General features: G+C 38.4%; 1 protein-coding gene across 3 annotated transcripts in view; it reads right to left on the bottom strand.

The window, feature by feature from the left end:
- The window catches only part of KIF20B (kinesin family member 20B), a 59,430-nt gene that overhangs the window by 24,121 nt on the left and 14,840 nt on the right, over window positions 1–20,469 (bottom strand). For 2 of the 3 annotated variants that reach the window (XM_075216417.1, XM_075216419.1), the window contains exons 7-20: window positions 17,374–17,583; window positions 16,147–16,258; window positions 15,823–15,894; window positions 15,265–15,411; window positions 14,577–14,739; window positions 14,017–14,304; window positions 13,767–13,906; window positions 12,625–12,778; window positions 11,369–11,576; window positions 11,191–11,252; window positions 10,972–11,091; window positions 9,533–9,659; window positions 1,143–2,235; window positions 719–857 (exon numbers count right to left, since the gene is read on the bottom strand). In XM_075216417.1, coding sequence (XP_075072518.1) covers window positions 719–857; window positions 1,143–2,235; window positions 9,533–9,659; window positions 10,972–11,091; window positions 11,191–11,252; window positions 11,369–11,576; window positions 12,625–12,778; window positions 13,767–13,906; window positions 14,017–14,304; window positions 14,577–14,739; window positions 15,265–15,411; window positions 15,823–15,894; window positions 16,147–16,258; window positions 17,374–17,583 — 3,035 coding nt within the window. The remainder of the gene's footprint in view (window positions 1–718; window positions 858–1,142; window positions 2,236–9,532; window positions 9,660–10,971; window positions 11,092–11,190; window positions 11,253–11,368; window positions 11,577–12,624; window positions 12,779–13,766; window positions 13,907–14,016; window positions 14,305–14,576; window positions 14,740–15,264; window positions 15,412–15,822; window positions 15,895–16,146; window positions 16,259–17,373; window positions 17,584–20,469) is intronic. The other variant, XM_075216418.1, reaches the window with a different exon arrangement.

The raw sequence follows: 20,469 nt of genomic DNA, 5'->3' as shown, positions 1-20,469 counted from the left end.
TAAAAACAGCTGTCAGGGCAGAGGTGGTTAATTTAGGGGGTTGTTCCCCATTGCACAGGTGAATGCAATTTTTCTCCTCATGCACTTTTGCGGAAACATGCATTTCTAAATGCATTCATCCAATGTAAAAACACAACGGAAAAAAAACCTACATCACTTTGTATGGAGTTATGCTTGAGTAAGGAGAAGTTATGCAAAAACCCCATTATAGCCAAAAAAAGGAGATGATTTTGGCACTTACATCTAATCTTGCTTTGAATCCATCTGAGGGACACTGCTACCATAGGGGTTTGTATGAGGGCGCACACACATCTACATATATATCTATATATACACACACATCTATATCTATATATCTCTATCAGCCCAACTCCTTGGGCACTTAAATTAAACTGAGGCTAGCAGGGGTTGCAGAGGGGAGGAGCCAGCAGCAGTTAGTTAACTATTTAAGTGCCAACTCCGTGCGCCCTCATACAACACCCCATGGTAGCAGTGTCCCCCAGATTGGATGACTGAGAAATCTACCTTTTTATATGTGATTATTTTGCATCTTAAAATGAGGGTCAGAGTATCACATCTTGCTATACAAGATGTTTGCTATTGTGAAGGTTACAGGACTAATATCCACAGTTCTACAAAAACATTTCTCTAGTTACTTAATTCTGTTAACAAAATGTGTACAAAAAAAAAAAAGGAAGAACACAAATAAATCACTGACCTCTTTCTCCACTTGCTGTATTTGTTTTTTGGCATCAGTCAGTTTATCTCTGAACTCTGTGTAGTCCTCCTCTTTTCTCTGAAGTTCCAGCTGTACCAGATTTAGCTGACTGGCTTGTTGTAAGAGCTCTTTCTTTAACCTTAATAACACAATGCGTAAAAGTGAAAGGAAAAACAGCTCGATTATGGCCTTGGTAAGACCGATAAAAACTGAATTTCAACCCTTCTGCAGCAGCAACACTGTCATTGTTCTATAAAAGAAACATTTCTCATGATCTCATTGGAGTCTATTTACTGTTAAAAGGAAAAAACATGAATGAGAGAACTGCATTAGACTACAAAAATCAATAACTAATTTACAACAAATTAAAAGGTAAATTTTGGCTAAAGCTTAAACTTGACATATCAGCTGTCATTAAACTTACAGTTCAGTTTTTTCTGTTGACTCTTTGACTTGTTTCTCTCTCTCGTCCTTAGCGTTTTCAGCAGCTGCAAGCGCTTTCTGTACATCTTTATTCTTTTGTTCTAATTCAGCCATCGCATTGTTTAATGTCTTTTGGTTCTTTTCACAACCCATGTGTTCCATCTGGAGTTCAGCCAATTTTTCTTCCAATCTTTGAAAGGCAACAGATTTTTCTTTGCTCTCTTCTTCTGCAGTGCTAAGCTTTTCACATCGGTCTTTGTAAGAATCCACAAGGAGTCCTAGGTCCTTTATCTGTTTACTATTCAACAATAACTCATTCTTATAGTCATTTTCTTGCTGTTTATGTCTTTCCAAATGGTTGGCGATTTCTAACAATTGTTCTCCGAGCTGGACAATAAGTTCATCTTTTTCCTTCAGAATGGATCCTTGGGAAGACACCTCGCTCTGGTGAACCTCCTTTGCATTTTGAAGCACAATCCTCTCGTTTTGTAGGTCATCAAGTTGTTTTTCGAGATGTATGATCTGCTTGTTCTTTTTGACAGATTCCTGAAAAACTTCTTGACATTTTCTCCACAGACCTTCTACGGCAGTGTAAAATGCACTCTCTCTGCCTGAAACCATTTTTTCAGCCCGATCCTCGCTTCCGCCAAGGATTCTCTTGGATGATTCCTCCATCATATCATCTATATTGAAAAACTCTACCTCAGAGTCCTCCTTTGGATCACTCTTGCCAAAGTCATCCAACTTGCTCTGAATCGTTCTGATTTGAGCAACCTTGCTGGCAACGTTTAATTGATTTTGATCTACCTCCTGCTTTAACATTTCAACAGTTCCCTCTAGTTTGACAGCGAGATCTTTTTGGGCCTGCAGTTCAGTGACCACGTTTTTTTTCCCAGATTCCAAAATAATAATCTGTTTTTTAAATCCGGTAAGTTTTTCTTTCAACTCAGCAATAGTCTGTGTGAGGTTGACTATCTCAACTTTATATTTCTCCTGTTCCAACTTAACATCTTCAAGCTCACGCAGAGTGCTCTGCAAGGCACCATTTGGCTTGTGATTGCTTTCCATGTTAGTGTCATTACTTGCAGCAAGTTCTACAAAGCATAAATTACAGCTTGGTTAAAAGAATCATAATGTTAGAAGATTTTGGATTGTAGTAGAATATAAATCCTACACAACGGACAGTTTCCATTATGTAAAATGTTATGAAACTTTAAAAGAAACGGATTATTCAGACAAATTGAAAGATATTTAACTCTGGGATTCCCAAAGCTGCTGTCAGATACAGTTACATAGCATTTTACAGATCTCCTATAAAAAGTATAAGGGCACTAATTAGTAAATATTTATAAAGGTTCTTCTTGTGCAGTGTTTTATTACACTGGTGAATTTGTGAGATCTGGAAAGCATTGTATAGTTGTGGGCCCCGGAGAAATAGATTAACTGGAATTTAATTTACTAACACAGAGGCTAATAAACCAATACCCCTCAGTTAACTGCTACGGAAAATTGGTCACCTTACTGGGAGAAAAGACTTAAATCAAAAAGAAATATTTGTACACTGAACATATTGATATGGGATCTATAACATCAAAAACAAGGACTGAACACTAATTTTATATTATAGTTAATTTTTATGTTTGTTTATATAAAAACCCACATTTCATTTTCATAAGTGTTCCACAATTGGCAAGGTTATACTAGAAAAAGTATAACCTGTATTCTAAATGTATTCATCATCATATATATCCACACCTTATTAATACTTTATCCAACTTGTTGATACAGAACACAAACCTATCCATACTAAACATTCTCTCTTGAATCATCTTAGATATGTATTATTTTTGCACCAAAAGATACCACTACTTACAGAGCGGACAGGGAACACTAAATACCCTATAGGCAGCACATATGTCATCTCTCTTGAAAACTCCATTATCAGATATTAACTCACTTTGAATCAAAATGTGAAATTCCCACTTTAACTGATATCTATATCTACATATATTAATTAATTCCAACTTGTGTCAGGTGAGTCCCAGGTCTCCAATATCCGTTTTCATATATATATATATATATATATATATATATATATATATATATATATATATATATATATATATATATATATATATATATATATATATATATATATATATATATATATATATATATGACAGACTGTAAATCAAGGAACGTTATACTTTTATAGGATGGAACACTACAGTAATTTATAGTATCTTCATAATATACAATAGGGGCAATATATTAAACATAAAATGTGTACCTGAAGGGTCCAGAGATGGGCAGCTGAATGATTTATTTACGGTGCAGTTCCATTTACGCAGCTTAAAACGGTGCAGATTTTTTTTTTTATTTTTTTTTTAAATGATTGACTAAAATGACTGAAGATTAGAAGATAAATACATGCTGTGCACAAGCAAAAATTGCTGTGGCTTTATTTATGTAACATTTATCTTTTCAAATATATTTAGTAAAATAAAAAAAAGAGTGGGGCAGCACGGTGGCTAAGTGGTTAGCACTTCTGCCTCACAGCGCTGGGGTCATGAGTTCAAATCCCGACCATGGCCTTATGAAGTTTTTATACAGATTTTACTCGCTCATGACAGATTCCATATTAAAGAGGACTTGTCACATCCGAACCAATAATAAGCAATGTAACATTTTATTTTTGTATGCTAGTTTAATTAATTGAAAAGGGTACCACCCATTTTAAATGAAATCAGTCTAATAAGCTTAGTATAGAAGCAAGCTGGCAACATATTAACTGCTGCTACAGACTTCATTAGAAGCGGTGCTCTCTCACCTTGAGCACATTGGCACAGACTTCCCAAAGATGTTACATTCTCCTTTCACCATTATCACTCCCAGTTCCCTCTGAAAGCGAGTGGCGACTAAAAGCAGGGAGCCTAACTGTGGACCACAGACATTTCCCATATCAGACTGTAATAGATAGTCTAACAGAGGTTAAGTGGTCAACATTGATTATACAATGCTCATCTGCCAACTAGCTACCATTGCACCTGCAATATTTTATGACATTTAAAACTTAGCAATTCATTTTAACCCCTGAAACAAAATCACATTCTTTCGAGAAGCAAATATAGATATAAACATACAAACACATGTACATATACACACACTGTATATGTATGCAGAAACAACCGATGACCAACATTCATTCACACATGTTAAATGGTTTTTTGAGTTAGATACCATTTAAAAAAAATTTATATATATATATATATATATATATATATATATATATATATATATATATATATATATATATTTTCACATGTACACACTTAATTTCAATTCTCCAAAACGCAGCCACCTACAGAGCGTATGTACCCAAACTCAAATACTAAAAGCAACATGTTTTTCTTCTTAATAATGCTTGATGAGACGCCATTATAGCAATAACTATAAAAAGGACATTCTGTCCTTCACAATGACTTTACTGCAGAGACGAGGCTTTACAAAAGCTCAGGAAAATTGCAATGCACTATTATATATGGAGATATTATATGTAAGAGTGGACAATTTCCACAAAGGGCACTCCATGCACCCAAAAGGCAGTACAGAATATACAATTGTATTGATCAAACAAAAATCTTCTTTTACATACAATGTAAAAAAAGGTTTGCTACCAAGAATTACCAGTGCTTGTGTAGGGAACAACTTGAAATGCCAAATTAACAGTGGCAAAACGTATACATAAGGTGTCACAATCATGATTGATTCTATTCACAAGAGAATAGAATATAAAAAGTGCCACCTAAAGTGCTAAAAACAAGCCACATGTTTACATATACGTTTTCTCGACTCCAGTCACCACCTTTACATTCCCCTTCTGTACTTCATGGTCTATTATAGAAGAGCCATCAACCACCAGGATCTGTTTTTTACATTTTACCAATTTTTTTTTTTCTAAACAATGCGCATTTGTACACTCAATCTTCTATGTTCATGACTACCTTGATTGGTAAAAGTGGTTTGCAGCCTTTCAAAGTTAAAGGCACACCAAACCATCAAAACCAAATCATCATCAGTTAGGCGCCACAAGGTTTCCGCAGCGCCGTACACAGTACACACAGTAGACCATACAGGGTGACAAAGTATCAATACTTCAGAACTCCAGGCAGACATATGGGTAAAGACTGAGCAGAAGAACAGGTATGGAGACAGGAGGGGAGAGGGGCCCTGCTCATACGAGCTCACATCCTAAGGGAGGGTGAATAAACAGGCACAAGAGGGAGCCATTAAAGTAAGGGAGAGAAAGGCGGGGGCTAGGGGAGAGAGGGAAGAACGAGAGAGGGAGGTTAGCGAAGGAGCAAGAAGGTTAGGGTTAAGTGAATGGTTGGTAGGCTTTGAGGAACAGGTGAGTTTTAAGTGCCCGTTTGAAGGAGCAGAGACTGGGTGAGAGACGGATGGAGCGAGGGAGGTCGTTCCAGTGTAGGGGAGCAGCTTGGGATCAAAACAAACCAAATTGTTTTGATCCTCAAAACACTCAAACCTAAATAAAAAAAAAAAAAACAATTTTCAATTAAGGTAGTTTTGAGCGATTTTACTCTTCTAAGCAAAATTAGATTTTTTTTTCCCCTCAAATTAATTTAAAAATGCAATGCATTGCAATGGTAGTGGAAAGCCCATTGAAATGAATTGTCATACACATATATAGCAAAAGATCAGCTTGTGCCTCTGGCAAATTCTGACACCGCTAAAGCCTTTTGAAAGAATAATATTTAAATATACTAAATTTCACCCACTTTGTTTTATATAGCCCTGGATTGTAGTACACAGGGGATGGCCCATGATGCATATCAAATACAAAGTTAAAAGGTCTATAAAATGCTCACGATAGGACATGCAAAGTTAAAGAACAGGTTAATATACATAAAAAACAGTATTAATAGCATTAGTAGAACGAAGCACATAGGTATGCACAGTAAATATGGCATATTGATAGAGCAAACCAGTACCTAGAGCAACAGGGATGGATATACGGTTTTATAGCCAACAGAGATCAACATAGGGGCAATTTTATGAAAAAAAGTGACAGCAGCAGCAGAGTAAAGCTGTATTTAGAAAACCATCACTCTCTCTTACCCATATTTTGGAAAGATGTTCAAAATTTTGTGACATAAACTTGCCATTGAGGCCTCCTCAAGGTTTACTATTTGGAATTCTAAAAGCCACCAGGTTATATTGCTAGACTTTTCCCATCTGGTTTCATTATGTTAGATGACCCATTAATCTTAAATGGAGAGCTACAGAATCACTTATTTTTCGGAGAAGCTAAGGGCTATTCTCCAAACAAGATGCGTTTCAAAATCAATGTGGAAAGACTCAGGTATCTACTTTTGATAATGCTTTTCTTTTAGTGCACTTTACAATCATACATTAAACACAGACCAGATCATGACGAAGAGCTACAGCCTTCTAGGTTATTCTCAAGACATCTTAGGGAATGGTTCTGGGCTCCTTCACTTATGCAATGATTAAATGGGCTACAATGCAGGAGGTGCAGAGATTTATTTGGGCACTTAAATGCACCCCAACAGAACTTGGCAAGCAACAGGAGAGTTTGTGTCCTTATTTTTCACTGGTGCCGTCTGCAAAGCAGTAAAACCTTTACTTGTATTGCAGCTAGCGTAAATATATTGAATATATTTGCAATCTCAAAAACTATGCTTAGAGCTTAGATAAAACAGTACATGCAAGTTATTCAATGAATTTACATGAAGCTTTTCACCCTGCTCTTAACATTCACTAGCTTGTCACTCCCATTGTCAAGTTTACTATTCAGCCCTGCTGTCCAGGCAGCATAGCAAGGAAATACATTTGTGAGAAGTCCCCACTGTCATGTAAGCAAGAATAAGTTTGGGCCATTTGCTACATGAAGTAAATCAAGTCACATTTGCAAACACCCTTTAAGAAAAGGAAAAAAAAAAAAAAAAAAAGCGAAAGGAGTGGAGCAATAGTTTCCTTATTGATTATATATAAATAGGGAGAATCCTTACTTCTTTTATCCCTCCATGCAGTCTAACTACAGACATTGTCCTCACTTTAACAGAGCGTTATAACATGGTGCTGCAGGGAAGCTTAATTAGCATTCCCATAGAACCCTGTTAAATTTTCAAGAGCATAAACTTCTGAACACTGCAAGAAAAGTTGAAATTGACACATAATGCTAAGCAAATGGTTGCCGGAAAGAGTATGTTACATGTCTATTCACCAACGGCCTTGTACAGGCGTTAATTTGAAACGTCTAACAAATACTCAACATGCATCGATAGCCCCAAAACAATAAAGTGAATGGACCTGCGCACACACACACACACACACGCGCTACCATACCATTAATAAGATTTAACACTTAACATGCTTTGGCGTTCTATGCCTACGCATAGAACACAGTACACCATGCCTTCAAAGTCCTGTTCAAAGGTGACTAAGTAGCAGGCTTGGCCCTAACTAGCCTTGTGTTTCCAATGCCCATGTGTCCAAGCCCTAGAGCAGCAAAAAAATTGCAGATCATTAGTCATTAAAACAAAATCTGCAAGATATTAGTATCCAGTTTCACTTTTAAAAATGCAATTTGTTCGAAAAATCCAGCCAACCTCTTAATCTAGGCCGTCACATAATCCAACCTACTCCTGGATGAGATTATTCTTTCATTACTGGACGATTGTTTCAGCCAGTTTACATCACCATAAGTTTAAGTGGATTCTTGTTACATGCAGATTTGTACCTGCAGTCATCTTTCACATTTGTTAAAGGGAATGTGCAGCTTTCACTTCTGAGTGTTGCATAATTTCAACCCATTAACTAGGAACACAGCAGTTTATCCTTTCAACTGCTTTCTATGTTATATAGGGGCCTATTTAGCAATCAATTTTTTGCTGCAAATCCCCCATAAACAGCCGTTTCCAGGGAATAGCCGCAAGTCCTCTTCAAATTTATTATTGGTGCATCGCAGCAGATATCAGATATCTGCTGCTTTGCATTTTTCTTCAAAATACATAGCAGTCCCCATAGATGTCTATGGGGACTGCTATGTAACGCAATTTATTAACTTTTGTAAAAACTTTTACACATGTGGTAATGTACACCAGCTCATGCTGGTGTACATTAGTTTCTCATTGCTTTCAGCACTGTAAAGCTCTGCTCCGAAGAGCTTTACAGCGCATGTGCATCCCTGTCACATGACCCATGTCCTTCGGGTCACTGCTGTTTGGATGCCTGGAGGCAGGAGGAACAAGGAACCCATCCAGGATCACATTACAAAGATCGAGTGGTAACTTTTTTTTCTTTTTCACAGGAGCAGCAGTTTAATCGGAACTGCTGTACCTGTGTTGGTTTTTTAATAAATTTGAGAAATGGTTCAATCCTTATCAATGCGATAAGGATTGAAAACTATTTTTCATTTTTTGCCAATATTGATAAATGTGCCCCATAGTCACCACAGTTTGAACAGGTTTAGAAGTGAAAGTACTGTCAGGTAGTTATCCAAACTTCCAAGGATTGAGAAAAGAACATACCAGGGAATATTAAGACTAGTATATTTTATATTTCAAACTGTAGAAATCCCAAAAACAAACAAAATCAAAATAAATCGGAACTTTCCATTTAACATTATAAAGAAACTAGGTTATTTTTACGTCTTTCTACTTCAAAACACATTGAAGCTCTTTAAAAACCGATCTCTTTTTTAGAGGTGACCTTATCCCCGATAACACTACTCACACTAATGCCCCCTCACAACTGTCCCAATTCCACTCTGAGCCACACTCGCTCCTCTTGTTCCACCTGTGCCCTCTTCCAATTAGAATGTAAGCTCTCTAATGAGCAATGTCCTCCGTACCCTTTGTTTTCATGTCTGTATTTATTTTGTCTACCTTGTATGTCCCTGTTTTATGTTTTGTTTTCCCTACTGTACGGTGCTGCGGAGCACTGTGGCGCCTTACAAATATATGTTATTAATATTAATAGAAGCAGTTTGTTTATATAGGAGAAAGTTTAAAAAGCTGGTGAGTGGGGTAGTTAGTTTAAAGAGATTAGAAGTCAAAATTTTCCAAGAAAGATGTTAACGCTTAGGGACATGCGGTTAGTTCATGAGCAGAAAAATTAAAAGAAGTAGCAAGTACAAAAGTAAGAGTTTTATTTTAGGTTAATATACAAAAGCATCATTGGAAAGTCCGGCAGTTCAAGATTACAGTTTAGGTCATCTCCATTTTACATCGTTGGAAAACCCAGACTTTCTTCTTTTCAGACGATAAAGCCTGCGATTTGCAGCATTCTGCCTTTGCATTGAGACATAGGGAAACGGGTCTCTGCCACTTGGCTGATCTGAACAGATACCTTTCTTTTTTGATGGAGGTTGTTCCTCAGGGCAATGCTGGTCATCAGGGGGTCGCTTCCGGCTTGTGGAATCTGCATTGCTGCTGTCTTTAACCATTTCTTCTCTAATGCTAATTACAGTTTTCTCCTGTGTAACAAGTAACATAAAACTAGGTGATTTCACAAGAACTGGTGGCGCCAATACACAGAAATTCATTCTACACAACCTACCAGTTTTTAGGTGGCACTGATGACCCTTAACCTTTCAATATATTGGCTAAGTTGGGATGACCAGCAATGTGTCCGAATAATTATTGAAAAGCATTGGCCAATATCTAGTCGCTATATATATTTAAAGGGTATAAGATAGATTTGGATAACCATATTCACATTATTTCAACTTCCTATCAATGAATCAACGCAACATCCTAAGCCAGTGATCGGCACCCTGATACATAAAAGGGCTGTACAGTACACATACATTTCAGTAATACGTTAAAACAATACATTAAATCAAAGACAGACACCATTCTCTAACAACATATCAGCAGGCATTTTAAACAAGTTGTTGTAAGCTATAACGAACAAATCTGACATGAAAGTAAGGATCTGGGGACCGCAGGTGAAGGCTTGAAGGGCCGCTTGTAGCCCATCTAATCAGTAATAGTTTAGAAACAAAGCAGCACTCTGGATTCTGAATACTGATAGAAATATACACACACTGGTTTTTTAGCATTTTCTGGTCAGCGAACCAATGAATGGCTGCGCTCATCACACCCATTAAAAAAAACTGGGGTGCAAGAAGGGTGCCGCATATTACAAACAAGAAAATAAACCTCTCCACTTACATTTTGAACTACAGTAAAGAACATAAATGTTATAAAGCCACTAACATATATTGCAGTATATAAAACGACTGTTTGTTTTAATACAGTGTGCATTTCAAACTAACTAGTTACAGTTTTCCATAACCTGTTATGTCCTTGCACCTATACTAAACTAAATTAGAGACCAGAGAGTTGTCAGAAACTAAAGATCCAATGTCCTGCGGCTCCTTGCAAACGGGCAGTGCCCCATGTGTTTCAGACACTGGTAAATCATTCGCCCCTGTCTGTCCACTATGCTGGAGATTGCATTGCTGTTATAGGCGATTGCCAACACGTGAAACCTGGATTCCTATTAGGTTATACAAAGATTCTTCATTGTGTACTCTACCGTATACAAGAACTCCCCTTTGTAATGTTTGCTATATTTCTGGCTTGAAATGGGTTCTAGAAGAGAAAAGACTTTGCATTTAACAATGTATAATATGTTCATGGTCCATATATGAACAAGTGAATGTAGGGAGTTTAACTCTCATTTACAAGTGGATCAAGGTTGCAGAATAACAATTGCATGGATGTAAATGGTTACAGAAGTGAATGGATGCAAGTTTCTCTTTACAAATGTTGTTTACTTACATGTTCTTCACATTTAGCTTCCAAGTGAGAGACAAGGTCTTTAAGCTTCTCAATTGCTGTATCCTTTTGTTCAATCATGTCGATAAGTTGATCGATCTGTTGTCTTTGTGAGGATAGTTTCTTAAAAAAGTTAAAATGCAAACATACAAGAATTAAAAACAATTATTGTAAAATAAATGCTGCAGCAATAAATCTGACTGTTTATATACCAGATCTTACCTTATCAGACTCTTCCAGTTGAAGGACTGTTTCTGTGCACTGGGCAATCTGATTCTCTAAAACTACAGGAGAAGAAACGTTAAATTATGCACAAAAGCATACCAAGTTCTACAGCTGAACTAGTATGCATGTATACATACACTAACTAAACTATTAGCTCTCCAGCTTTACAACTTACCAGCAGATTGCTTCTTTAGTTCTTCTTGCGTTTTATAAAGATCAGCTGCACCTTGCTTTAATTTCTCCTGCAGGTCCGTGATGGTTTCAGGATCATCTTGGATAGCTGCAATATGATTATGAGCTTCCACTGCCTGCTTTTTGATTACAGTCAGATCATTCTGCATAGAAGAGAAGAATTCTTGAAGAGGCATGTAGGGGTCATCTACCTGGTAAGGAGAAAGCGATATTCATCTCCCACCAGCTCATCTAAAAGACGCTGCAATATGAAAGGTGTCTCATATAGAATAGAAATGTTACAGGGCTTAATCTGTACGTAGTTTTATCATTTTTTTTTGTCCTAAGAAGCTCCTGCCCAGGCATGTATTAATAACAGCAACTTAAAGGACAGCAAAACAACAAGCATTGCACACAGACTAAGAAAAGAAATGTAATAAATGGCATCACACAGCAATCACATTCTTACAAAGTAAAGTTTATCAATGGTTGCCTTTAAAACTTTATCGTGACGTTGAACACATTATACACACACAAGTCTACATACATATATCTTCCTAATGCTCTGTCCAACTCCCTCTCCTCCTCCATGCTCCCATCAGAGGTGGTAGATGCTAATACAGTAGAGCAATTTTAATATGCTTGGGACAGACATACGGAAATCCTTACAAAGAAATAAGGCTCATATAGGGCTGGAGGTTACCATAGGTTAAAAAGTGGGTAGACTAGAAGGGCTAAGGGGTTCTTATCTTCCATCAAAATCTTTTGTTTCGTACACTCAATTATCCCACATCTTCTTTCCAATGTACTCTTACCCCTTTTTCTTCTCAACCTACATCCTAGACCACCGTTTCCCAACTCCAGTCCTCAGGGACCCCTAACAGTGCAAGTTTTCCAGGTCACAAGTGAAATTAGTACCACCTGGGGACCTTTCAAAATGTGTCCGTTAGTAATAAACACACCTGTGCTCCAGCAAAGAGATATGGAAAACATGCACTGTTAGGAGTTCCTGAGGACTGGATTTGGGAAACACTGTCCTAGACTCCACCCATGCATTCCATTGCCTATACCAAGTGTGATGCTGTGAAGCTTCAACAAGGATTGGCAGATACGCAGCAAATTCGTTACAGAGCTTACTTGCCATCGCTAGAGAAGGATGGACACCTGTAGGTGGGCAGCACATCTTGTGGCCCAACTGCCTCAAGCCTAGGGGGCAGAGCTTCCCCGGTTCAGAACCATTGATCCATACAATCTGTATACCTTGACAGCAGGATCTTCTACACTGCACAATTCTTTGGAATCTTCTTTTTCTTCATCTGTTCCACTGGAACATTTTCTCACCAAATCCTGGAAGATCTCTATTCTTTCATCACACCTTTCTTCCATCAGTTCTTTTTCCTTTTGCAAACGTTCACTATTTTACAAGGTATAGAAGACTAATAAAATAGCAATAACTGACGAATTAGCTATGTGCAGAGAACAATTCCAATTCTTTTTATTCCTTTTTTAATTTATAGTTTCAAGTCAAACCAAATGACCATTAGACAATATAGGACTTGTTCACGTGACACTTCCCAATACAGGTTCTAGAATACTGGACATAAACACACTAGCCACCAGAGACCTAGGGAATCCAAATCCCTTTTGTTTGCCGACATTCCCAGATTAAAGTCACACATGGTTAAGATGAACAGGAAGGACATACAATAGTAATAGTTATGTTTGAATCTTTAGTGATGGTACATGTAAGGAAGCAAGCTTTTCAGCCCAAAAACCAAAACTTTGTGTGTAGGTGACAGAAGGGCAGTAAAAACAAAAACAGCAACCTCAGCAAATCTCTATTCTTATATGCAACAATGGACCACAAACAGAAGCATGTTTTTAATCTCAGATAAAAGGCTCCCTAGATCAGCAGTTCCCAAAGTGTGCGCCGCGGTGCGCTGTCACAGGGGTGCCACGGGCAAGCCAGCCCCAAAAAAAAAAAAAAAAAAAAAAAAAAAAAGACTTACCAATCCGTGCGGCTCCCGGGACCCAGCATCCTCCTCTCTCCCGCAGCTGACAGCTGGGTCCCGGGCACCGTACGGATTGGTAAGTTTTTTTTGTCTTTGGCTGGCAGCGTGAGAGGGGGCAGCGTGTGTGGAGATGGAGGGCACAGTGTGAGTTAGCTGTCAATTATTCTTTGACAGAAATAGAATTGACAGAAATAGAATTGAAAAAAATAAAATAAAAATATTATTTTCCCTTGGATTTATGTGTATTATTTTTGCATACAACTAAATAAGTATTTCTGTCCTGACCTAAATACTTATTACAGTTTTTTGAACCAACTACTTCTAAAACAGGACTGCTCAGTAATTATTTTGGAGGGATCAATATTTCATTAATCTGAATGTAGCACTTACCTGAAGTCGTTCTCACGCTGCATGAAGTGTTGCGTAAACTCGTTCGCAACCTCTTCTCGTATTTTAAGTTCCATTAGAAGTTTATCTTTTTTCTCCTTAACCAGTTTGGTTTTTAGGTCTTCTACAAGTTCCAGTAATTTCTGGGTAAATAGATTTATATTGATTTATAAAAAATTTAAAAAAATAATAATCTGCAAAAAGTTAACCAAAACCACATTCGAATAAATAGAACATTTTTAAAGTGACATACCTCATAAGCCTCTTTTTTAATGATGATTTCATCTTCTTCATCATCATCATTTTGCTCCTCTATATTGGTACAGTCAAGACACTCATCATCATCATCAGCGGCGTCTTCCTCATAGTCTCCATCTTCTTGAACATCTTCCAAACGGGAATCCCATAGCACAGTGGCTCGTTTTCTTGATACCCACGTCTTGTTGTCGGCATTATCTATTATAAAGGAAACTTCCCGAGCACTCTTTCTTTGAGCATATGACTCTTTTTCTGAAACCTGGCTTGAATCCAGAATAAGAACCTGATCGTGTGGAGAGAAGATTCACCATTAATAAGAAGTAGAATTAAAAGCACTCACCAAAAATCTTCATTCTACTCCTTGGATTCAGCTCAGACAGAAGCTGGCTGTGCAGATACCCCTACCGCATACCTATGGCTTGTCCTCTCCCCTCCCCAACCCCCCTCACCATTTTCCTGTCCCATTTTCACTTTTTAACCATTATGCAAAAGTGAAACCCCTCACCGGTACGATTGGTGTCAGGCAACATTTTATTGTTTTGTCACTGTACATACCTTCTGTGCAACAGCTGAAAACTTGAGTACGTTAAGAGTCTCATCATAAACAGAGGAAGACTGACTGATATTGACAATCATGGACACTTTTCCTTTGCCGCTGAAAAAGCTTTGAAGGTAGTGCGTTAGCTTGCTTTCTCTAAATGGCACGTGCTGCTGGGTCCTAGGCAGATGCAAGATGAAAGCGTTAAACTTATTACACAAAATACACATAAAAGTTGATCATAAAGAAGCTACTTGTAGATTTAGGCCAAAATTAAATGGGTTTGCTATTGCTATGCTGGATTCCTTTACCCTCAAACACAGACATGTCAAAGCTAACCTTTCATAGCCTCTAAAACTGCAATGAATCAAGTATTTGGAGGTTTATAAAAAAATTCTGCATGTGTAAAAGCTCAAAATGCACATTTACATGCAAAGAAAGTCTGCAGCTATGGAAAGCATTAATAATCCCTTCGATTACACACTGGTTGAAACAGGAAGGAGATGCCACAAAGTTTCATCTTTACTTTCCAGGTATATATTTACACACACACACACACACACACACACACCACAGATTGAAAACAAACCTCTTTGTTTGTAAACAGTGTTTTAGAGATAGAATACACTTGTTGGAGCAATTGCAGCTAGAGATAGGAAAATACAAGTGTAAAAAAAAATGCCAGTAGTCAGAAGGCGTACTTACTTTAAGTGCTGACTGTTCTTCAGTGCATTGATACATTTGCCAAGAATCAGTAAGGAAGTATTTATGTTCCCACTCTCTTTCAGCCTTTCACCCGCATGTTGAGTTTTTGTGCATCTTTCAGAGCCAGCCAAGTCACACAGCGCCAATCTGGAAACAGCGTACATTTTTGGGAAGTCAGAATTGAAATAAAATCTTGCCCATCGAGAAACAAGATGTAAAGGTGAGCAAAGGGGCAGCGAAATTTCATGCAGGTAGAGTTCTGCGGCTTAACTGGCCGCTTCACAGAGGTGCAAACGGCCAGTTAAAGCCTTTGCTTTGTTATTCTGCATTGCACTTGTAAATTCATCGTTGACGTTTTTAGTCTATGAATAGAGCTGGGGTGACAACGATCAATATTTTTTGTAGTGAAGTGGAAAGTGCAAATTTTTGCTTCAAAAGGCGACACGAGGCAACTGTTCTTACAGATGTAGACAGATGCCCAAGTTACTAAACAAATCAATAGTATAAAGGGCAGCACTAAAACACGCAGGCTGGACATTAGAAATTACTCTCACTTACTCGCTGACTTTTACTACTCGAGGAACATCCGCGTCTTCAATTTTTAATAGGCGAACAGTAAATATACTGTGACTGAAAGAAAAAAAGAAAGCCAAAGTTAAAATAATATAAGTTACTGTTCTCTATCTAGAAGGAAAGACCTTCATTTATCACTGTTAAATTATAGCCTTCGATATGTGAAAAACTCATAATTCAGGATTGCAGAACCAATTGTCTATAACACCACTATCAACACATGAATGTTTCGGCTTTTCTCTTTCTTAAAAGTTTCTAAATTGCAAGTTTCAGAAAATATATCGCATAACTAGAGCAAAATCAACTCACCTCCTACTGGAGGAACTATTTAGCTTTGTGAAAGCAAAACGTTGGAACTTTTTTCCCAAAGCAAGAATCCTGCATGCCTCTCTAGCGTCGGAAACGTGTATCCATTGGAGATCTGTAGAAAGAGTGAATACAATAAGGGAGTATACTTCTATACTTTTTGTGCACATGAGGCAAGCCATAGATCACATTTGAGGTCACTTGACATTCAGAGCAAGGTGCCCCTCTGCAGCTGGAGATGCCTGATCTAGAAGGTGGGTATTACTGTAAAGCGGACTGACAACCAATGAAGTCTAAGCATCATAGAGATGCACACTAATGCACTGCTTGGACTGTTATTAATTGGTGTGCATATTTTGAGGTCATACCGTGATACAAACATATACTGAGGCTTCTCTGCAAATGACTAAGTGTGGTGTCTTCGAGAACAAAGTTTACTATGGGAGAATTTTACTTTCTACTATTTCACTAGGATTGCACATTTTCAGTAGGACTGGTTAGATTTATCCATGAAGGACTTCGATAAAAAAAAAAAAAAAAAGGATAGATTTAAATATTTGTTCAGATCAAGTTTTAACAGCCTGATGCATATGGATATACAGAATTATTGGAAAATAACTTCACAACAGTGCTTCAATGTCACAGGTATGAGCTGTACAGAAGATACAATTTACCTTGTACAAGTGATACTTGTTCACATACCTCCACTGGTGTAGTATTTTACATTTCCAAAAAGATTAAATGTGAAGAGCGCAAAAACTAGCAGCCGCACTAAGCCATCCAATGTGGATTTTACCCTTGCACGTAGAATCTCTCCTTACGGCTCCGTCCTGGACTCTCTCTCTTGCAATGCTGATACTACACTTGCCTTAACTAAAAATTTCCATTTTATTACTGCAGTCACCTGCAGGAGAACAATACTTTTCAGGACCACCAAAGCAGTCATAAGTTTAGTCAATATATAGGGATGCATAGCCACAGGCTAAAGTGCTTATTTCTATACCACTGAATGATTAAGAGTGCCCCCCCTTAAGAGTGCACATTTCTATTTTTATTCTACTGAAATGCTTATGCAGCACTGGCAAACCCAGGAAGTTCATGGTTCTGCAAAGAAAATAAGTCTACCTGCTATCCAGAAAAGAACAGAACACTACAGGAAATAGGAGTGGGGAACACACATGAAGTTTTATTTATAACACAGAAAAATATTGTAGGACGACAGTAGCTCACCTTTAACATAAGAGAATCCTTTAATATCCTGGGCAAGCTTTAACGTTTTTCTTTTTAAAAACTTGTCTCCTGCTATGTGATCCAGCAGATCATAAATACACTCATTGTATATTTCACAGAATGAAACCCAAACAGAGAATTTCATACATCCATCTACATCCAATTGGAACTCTTTAGATTCTCTTAAATTGCCTTCAACTTCAGAATGGACTGAGGATGAAAGAAAGAACAAATTCAGAATCAGAAGAAAAGCTTTTAATAAGCCCAGATGACTAGTTCCTTAAAAAAAAAAAATAATCATATAAAAGTTAGAAATTTGCCTATATTGCCCATTTTAGTTTTCGTTTTCATTTTAAAACATTACGGGGGCAACATACACCCTTCTGATGTGAATCATTTTTCACTGTGGCCCTGTACACATTGTTTGTGACCCAAAAGCAATCTAAATAAAAAGGATCAGCCTGTGGTGACGAATCAGCTCTGCTGGAGCATCGAATGGAGAACATTTAAATTTTACCATTCAAGTGTTTGGACAAATTAGTTATATATGTAAACACAAAAATAATAACCTAACTGCTACTTCAGAATGAGGTTACATGTTAGGCATCGGGTATACAAGAGTCTTGAAAACACTTTATTCACCAAGTGGTGAATAGATCACTAAATTAACATTAGGGATCATTCATTCCTGCACTAAAAATAGAACTTTGGTGTACACAGTGTTTATAGATAACATGATACTACCATGCGCTTTTGAAAACTCCTGTGTACAGTAAATGGTTGATAAAGGGATCAATTAAGTTTGTGGTTTGTTTTTAAAAAGGTTAATAAAAAAAAAAGTGGGCAGTGTTCAGTAATCACCTAAAAAACGAGTCAGGTTTATCTAATGAAAGATTTTATTTCATTTGATTAAGAGGACTGCAGCAAACAGACAGTGTCATCTGTACTTTGTTTACATGTTTGATTTGTTGTGCAGGGTCTACTCAGTGTAGCTGAAGAGAAACCTAGAGAAATAACTGCAGCAAAAGTAGGCCCCTCAAATAAAACAAATTACCGTATTTTACGCACTATAAGGCGCACCGGATTATAAGGCGCATGCTAAAACATACAAAATTCTACACTACAAAAAAAAGGTAACGGAGGCAATACAGTGAGTGATGGATTTGTGGGAGAAGATTGATTTAAAAATAATGTGAGTGTATTGTTAATAAAGTTCAACTCAAACTCCTCATCTTCTGTGTCTGACTTGAACAGCTGGGCAATTTCGCCATCAAACATACCGAGTTCCCTCTCATCATTGTCGGAGTCAGTCTCGTTTGTCAGGTGGCTGTTCAGCAATGATGCCGGCTTTCGCGAAAGCTCGGACAACAATTAAGGCAGATACCTTAGCCCAGGCATCCACAATCCATTCACATATGGTGGCGTAACTCGCCCGGCGCTGCCTCCCAGTCTTAGTAAAGGTGTGTTCACCGTCTGTCATCCATCGCTCCCACGCCGCTCGCAACTTCACTTTGAACGCCCTGTTTACACCAATGTCCAGAGGTTGGAGTTCTTTTTTGTTAAACCTCCCAGAATGATGGCAAGCTCCGAATTCATTTGCTTCACGTGGTTTTTCACAGTAGCGGTGAGATGGGCGCGCATGGAGTCGCAGATCAACAGGGACGGTGATGTGTGGAAAAAAACATCCGGTCTCTTTACATACACCTCTCTCAGCCACTCATTTTCTCCTCGTCCATCCAGCCCTTTTGATTGGCCTTAATGAGGACTCCGGCTGGAAACTTTTCTTTTGGCAGCGTCTTCCTCTTAAAAATGACCATAGGTGGTAGTTGCTGTCCATTACCGTGGCAACCAAGAACAACAGTGAAAGTCGACTTCTCATGCCCCGTGGTGCGTATCAATACCGTGCTGGTCCCCTTTTTCTCCACAGTATGGTTCACGGGGATGTCAAAAGTGAGGGGGACCTCGTCCATGTTGGTGATGTGGTTGGGCTGGATCTTTTTGTCGGTAATCTTGCTACTGCAGTAGGTGCAGAAGATGGCCAGCTTTTCTTTGTAATCCGCTGGCAGTTGCTGCGATACGGTAGTCCTAATGCGGATGGAGAGATGACGCCTTTTCATAAAACGAAAGCACCAAGACGGACCTCCTTGAAAGTGTTCGATCTTCATGTCTTGTGCTATCGTTGTTGCCTTTAGTCGAATGGTGACTGTAGAGACTCTTCTCCCGGCTGTTCTTTGTTCAATAATCCATTGCTCAAGTTGGTCTTCTAACTGTGGCCACCTCGCTTTGTTCCCGCGGAAACTCTGTTTCGTCTTCTTAACTTGGCCCAGTTCATTTTCTTGCTTCCTCCACTTCCGAACCATAGATTCATTTATGTTAAATTCTTTCGCAGCTGCTCTATTCCCATTTACAACCGCGTAACTGATGGCCTGTAGTTTGAATTGTGCCTCGTAGGCATGTCTCTTCACTGGTGCCATTTTCGGGGGCCATTAGACAAACCAGCGTACGTAGTGTACATATTACGTCCCTGTGTCAGCCGGAAATGGTCCGACAGTCAATCAAGCGGAGCACTTACCAAAGTCGCAAAACAACATTTTAAGAGATTTTGGAACTCAGTGCACACATAGGGCGCACCGGATTATTAGGCGCACGGCCGTTTTTTTGAGAAAATTTAAGGCTCTTAGGTGCGCCTTATAGTGCGGAAAATACGGTATACATAAGTATTGTATTGTGGTAGTGCTGCAACCCCTAACACAAGAAAAGTCGAACCTAATCAGAGAGTGGGTGAAGGTATCCAGTGTTCTCCCTAGAAAATGTTTCAGCTGGGTGGCATTAACAAGCAACTGGGTGGGGGAAGTGTAATGCTTTGCAATAATAATAAAAAGGATTTTTATACTTACGATAAACCAGTTTCTCCGATTCCATCTGCGGGACACTGCTACCTTGGAGTTGAGAGCGGAGGTGGTGTTGGCACTTATACCCCTGCCCGCTGCAACCCCCTGTAGCCTCTCTAGTCCAAGTATAAAACCCCAAGGAAGGGGAGTCAACCAACCAGACACCATACAGCAGAAGAGCAGAAGGGAGGGAATGCAGTGTCCC

This window comes from Mixophyes fleayi, chromosome 6 (genome assembly GCF_038048845.1).
Source record: "Mixophyes fleayi isolate aMixFle1 chromosome 6, aMixFle1.hap1, whole genome shotgun sequence".
Taxonomy (NCBI): domain Eukaryota; kingdom Metazoa; phylum Chordata; class Amphibia; order Anura; family Limnodynastidae; genus Mixophyes; species Mixophyes fleayi.
The sequence above is the reverse complement of the archived record's forward strand: the minus strand, read 5'-3'. Positions and strand labels throughout refer to the sequence as shown.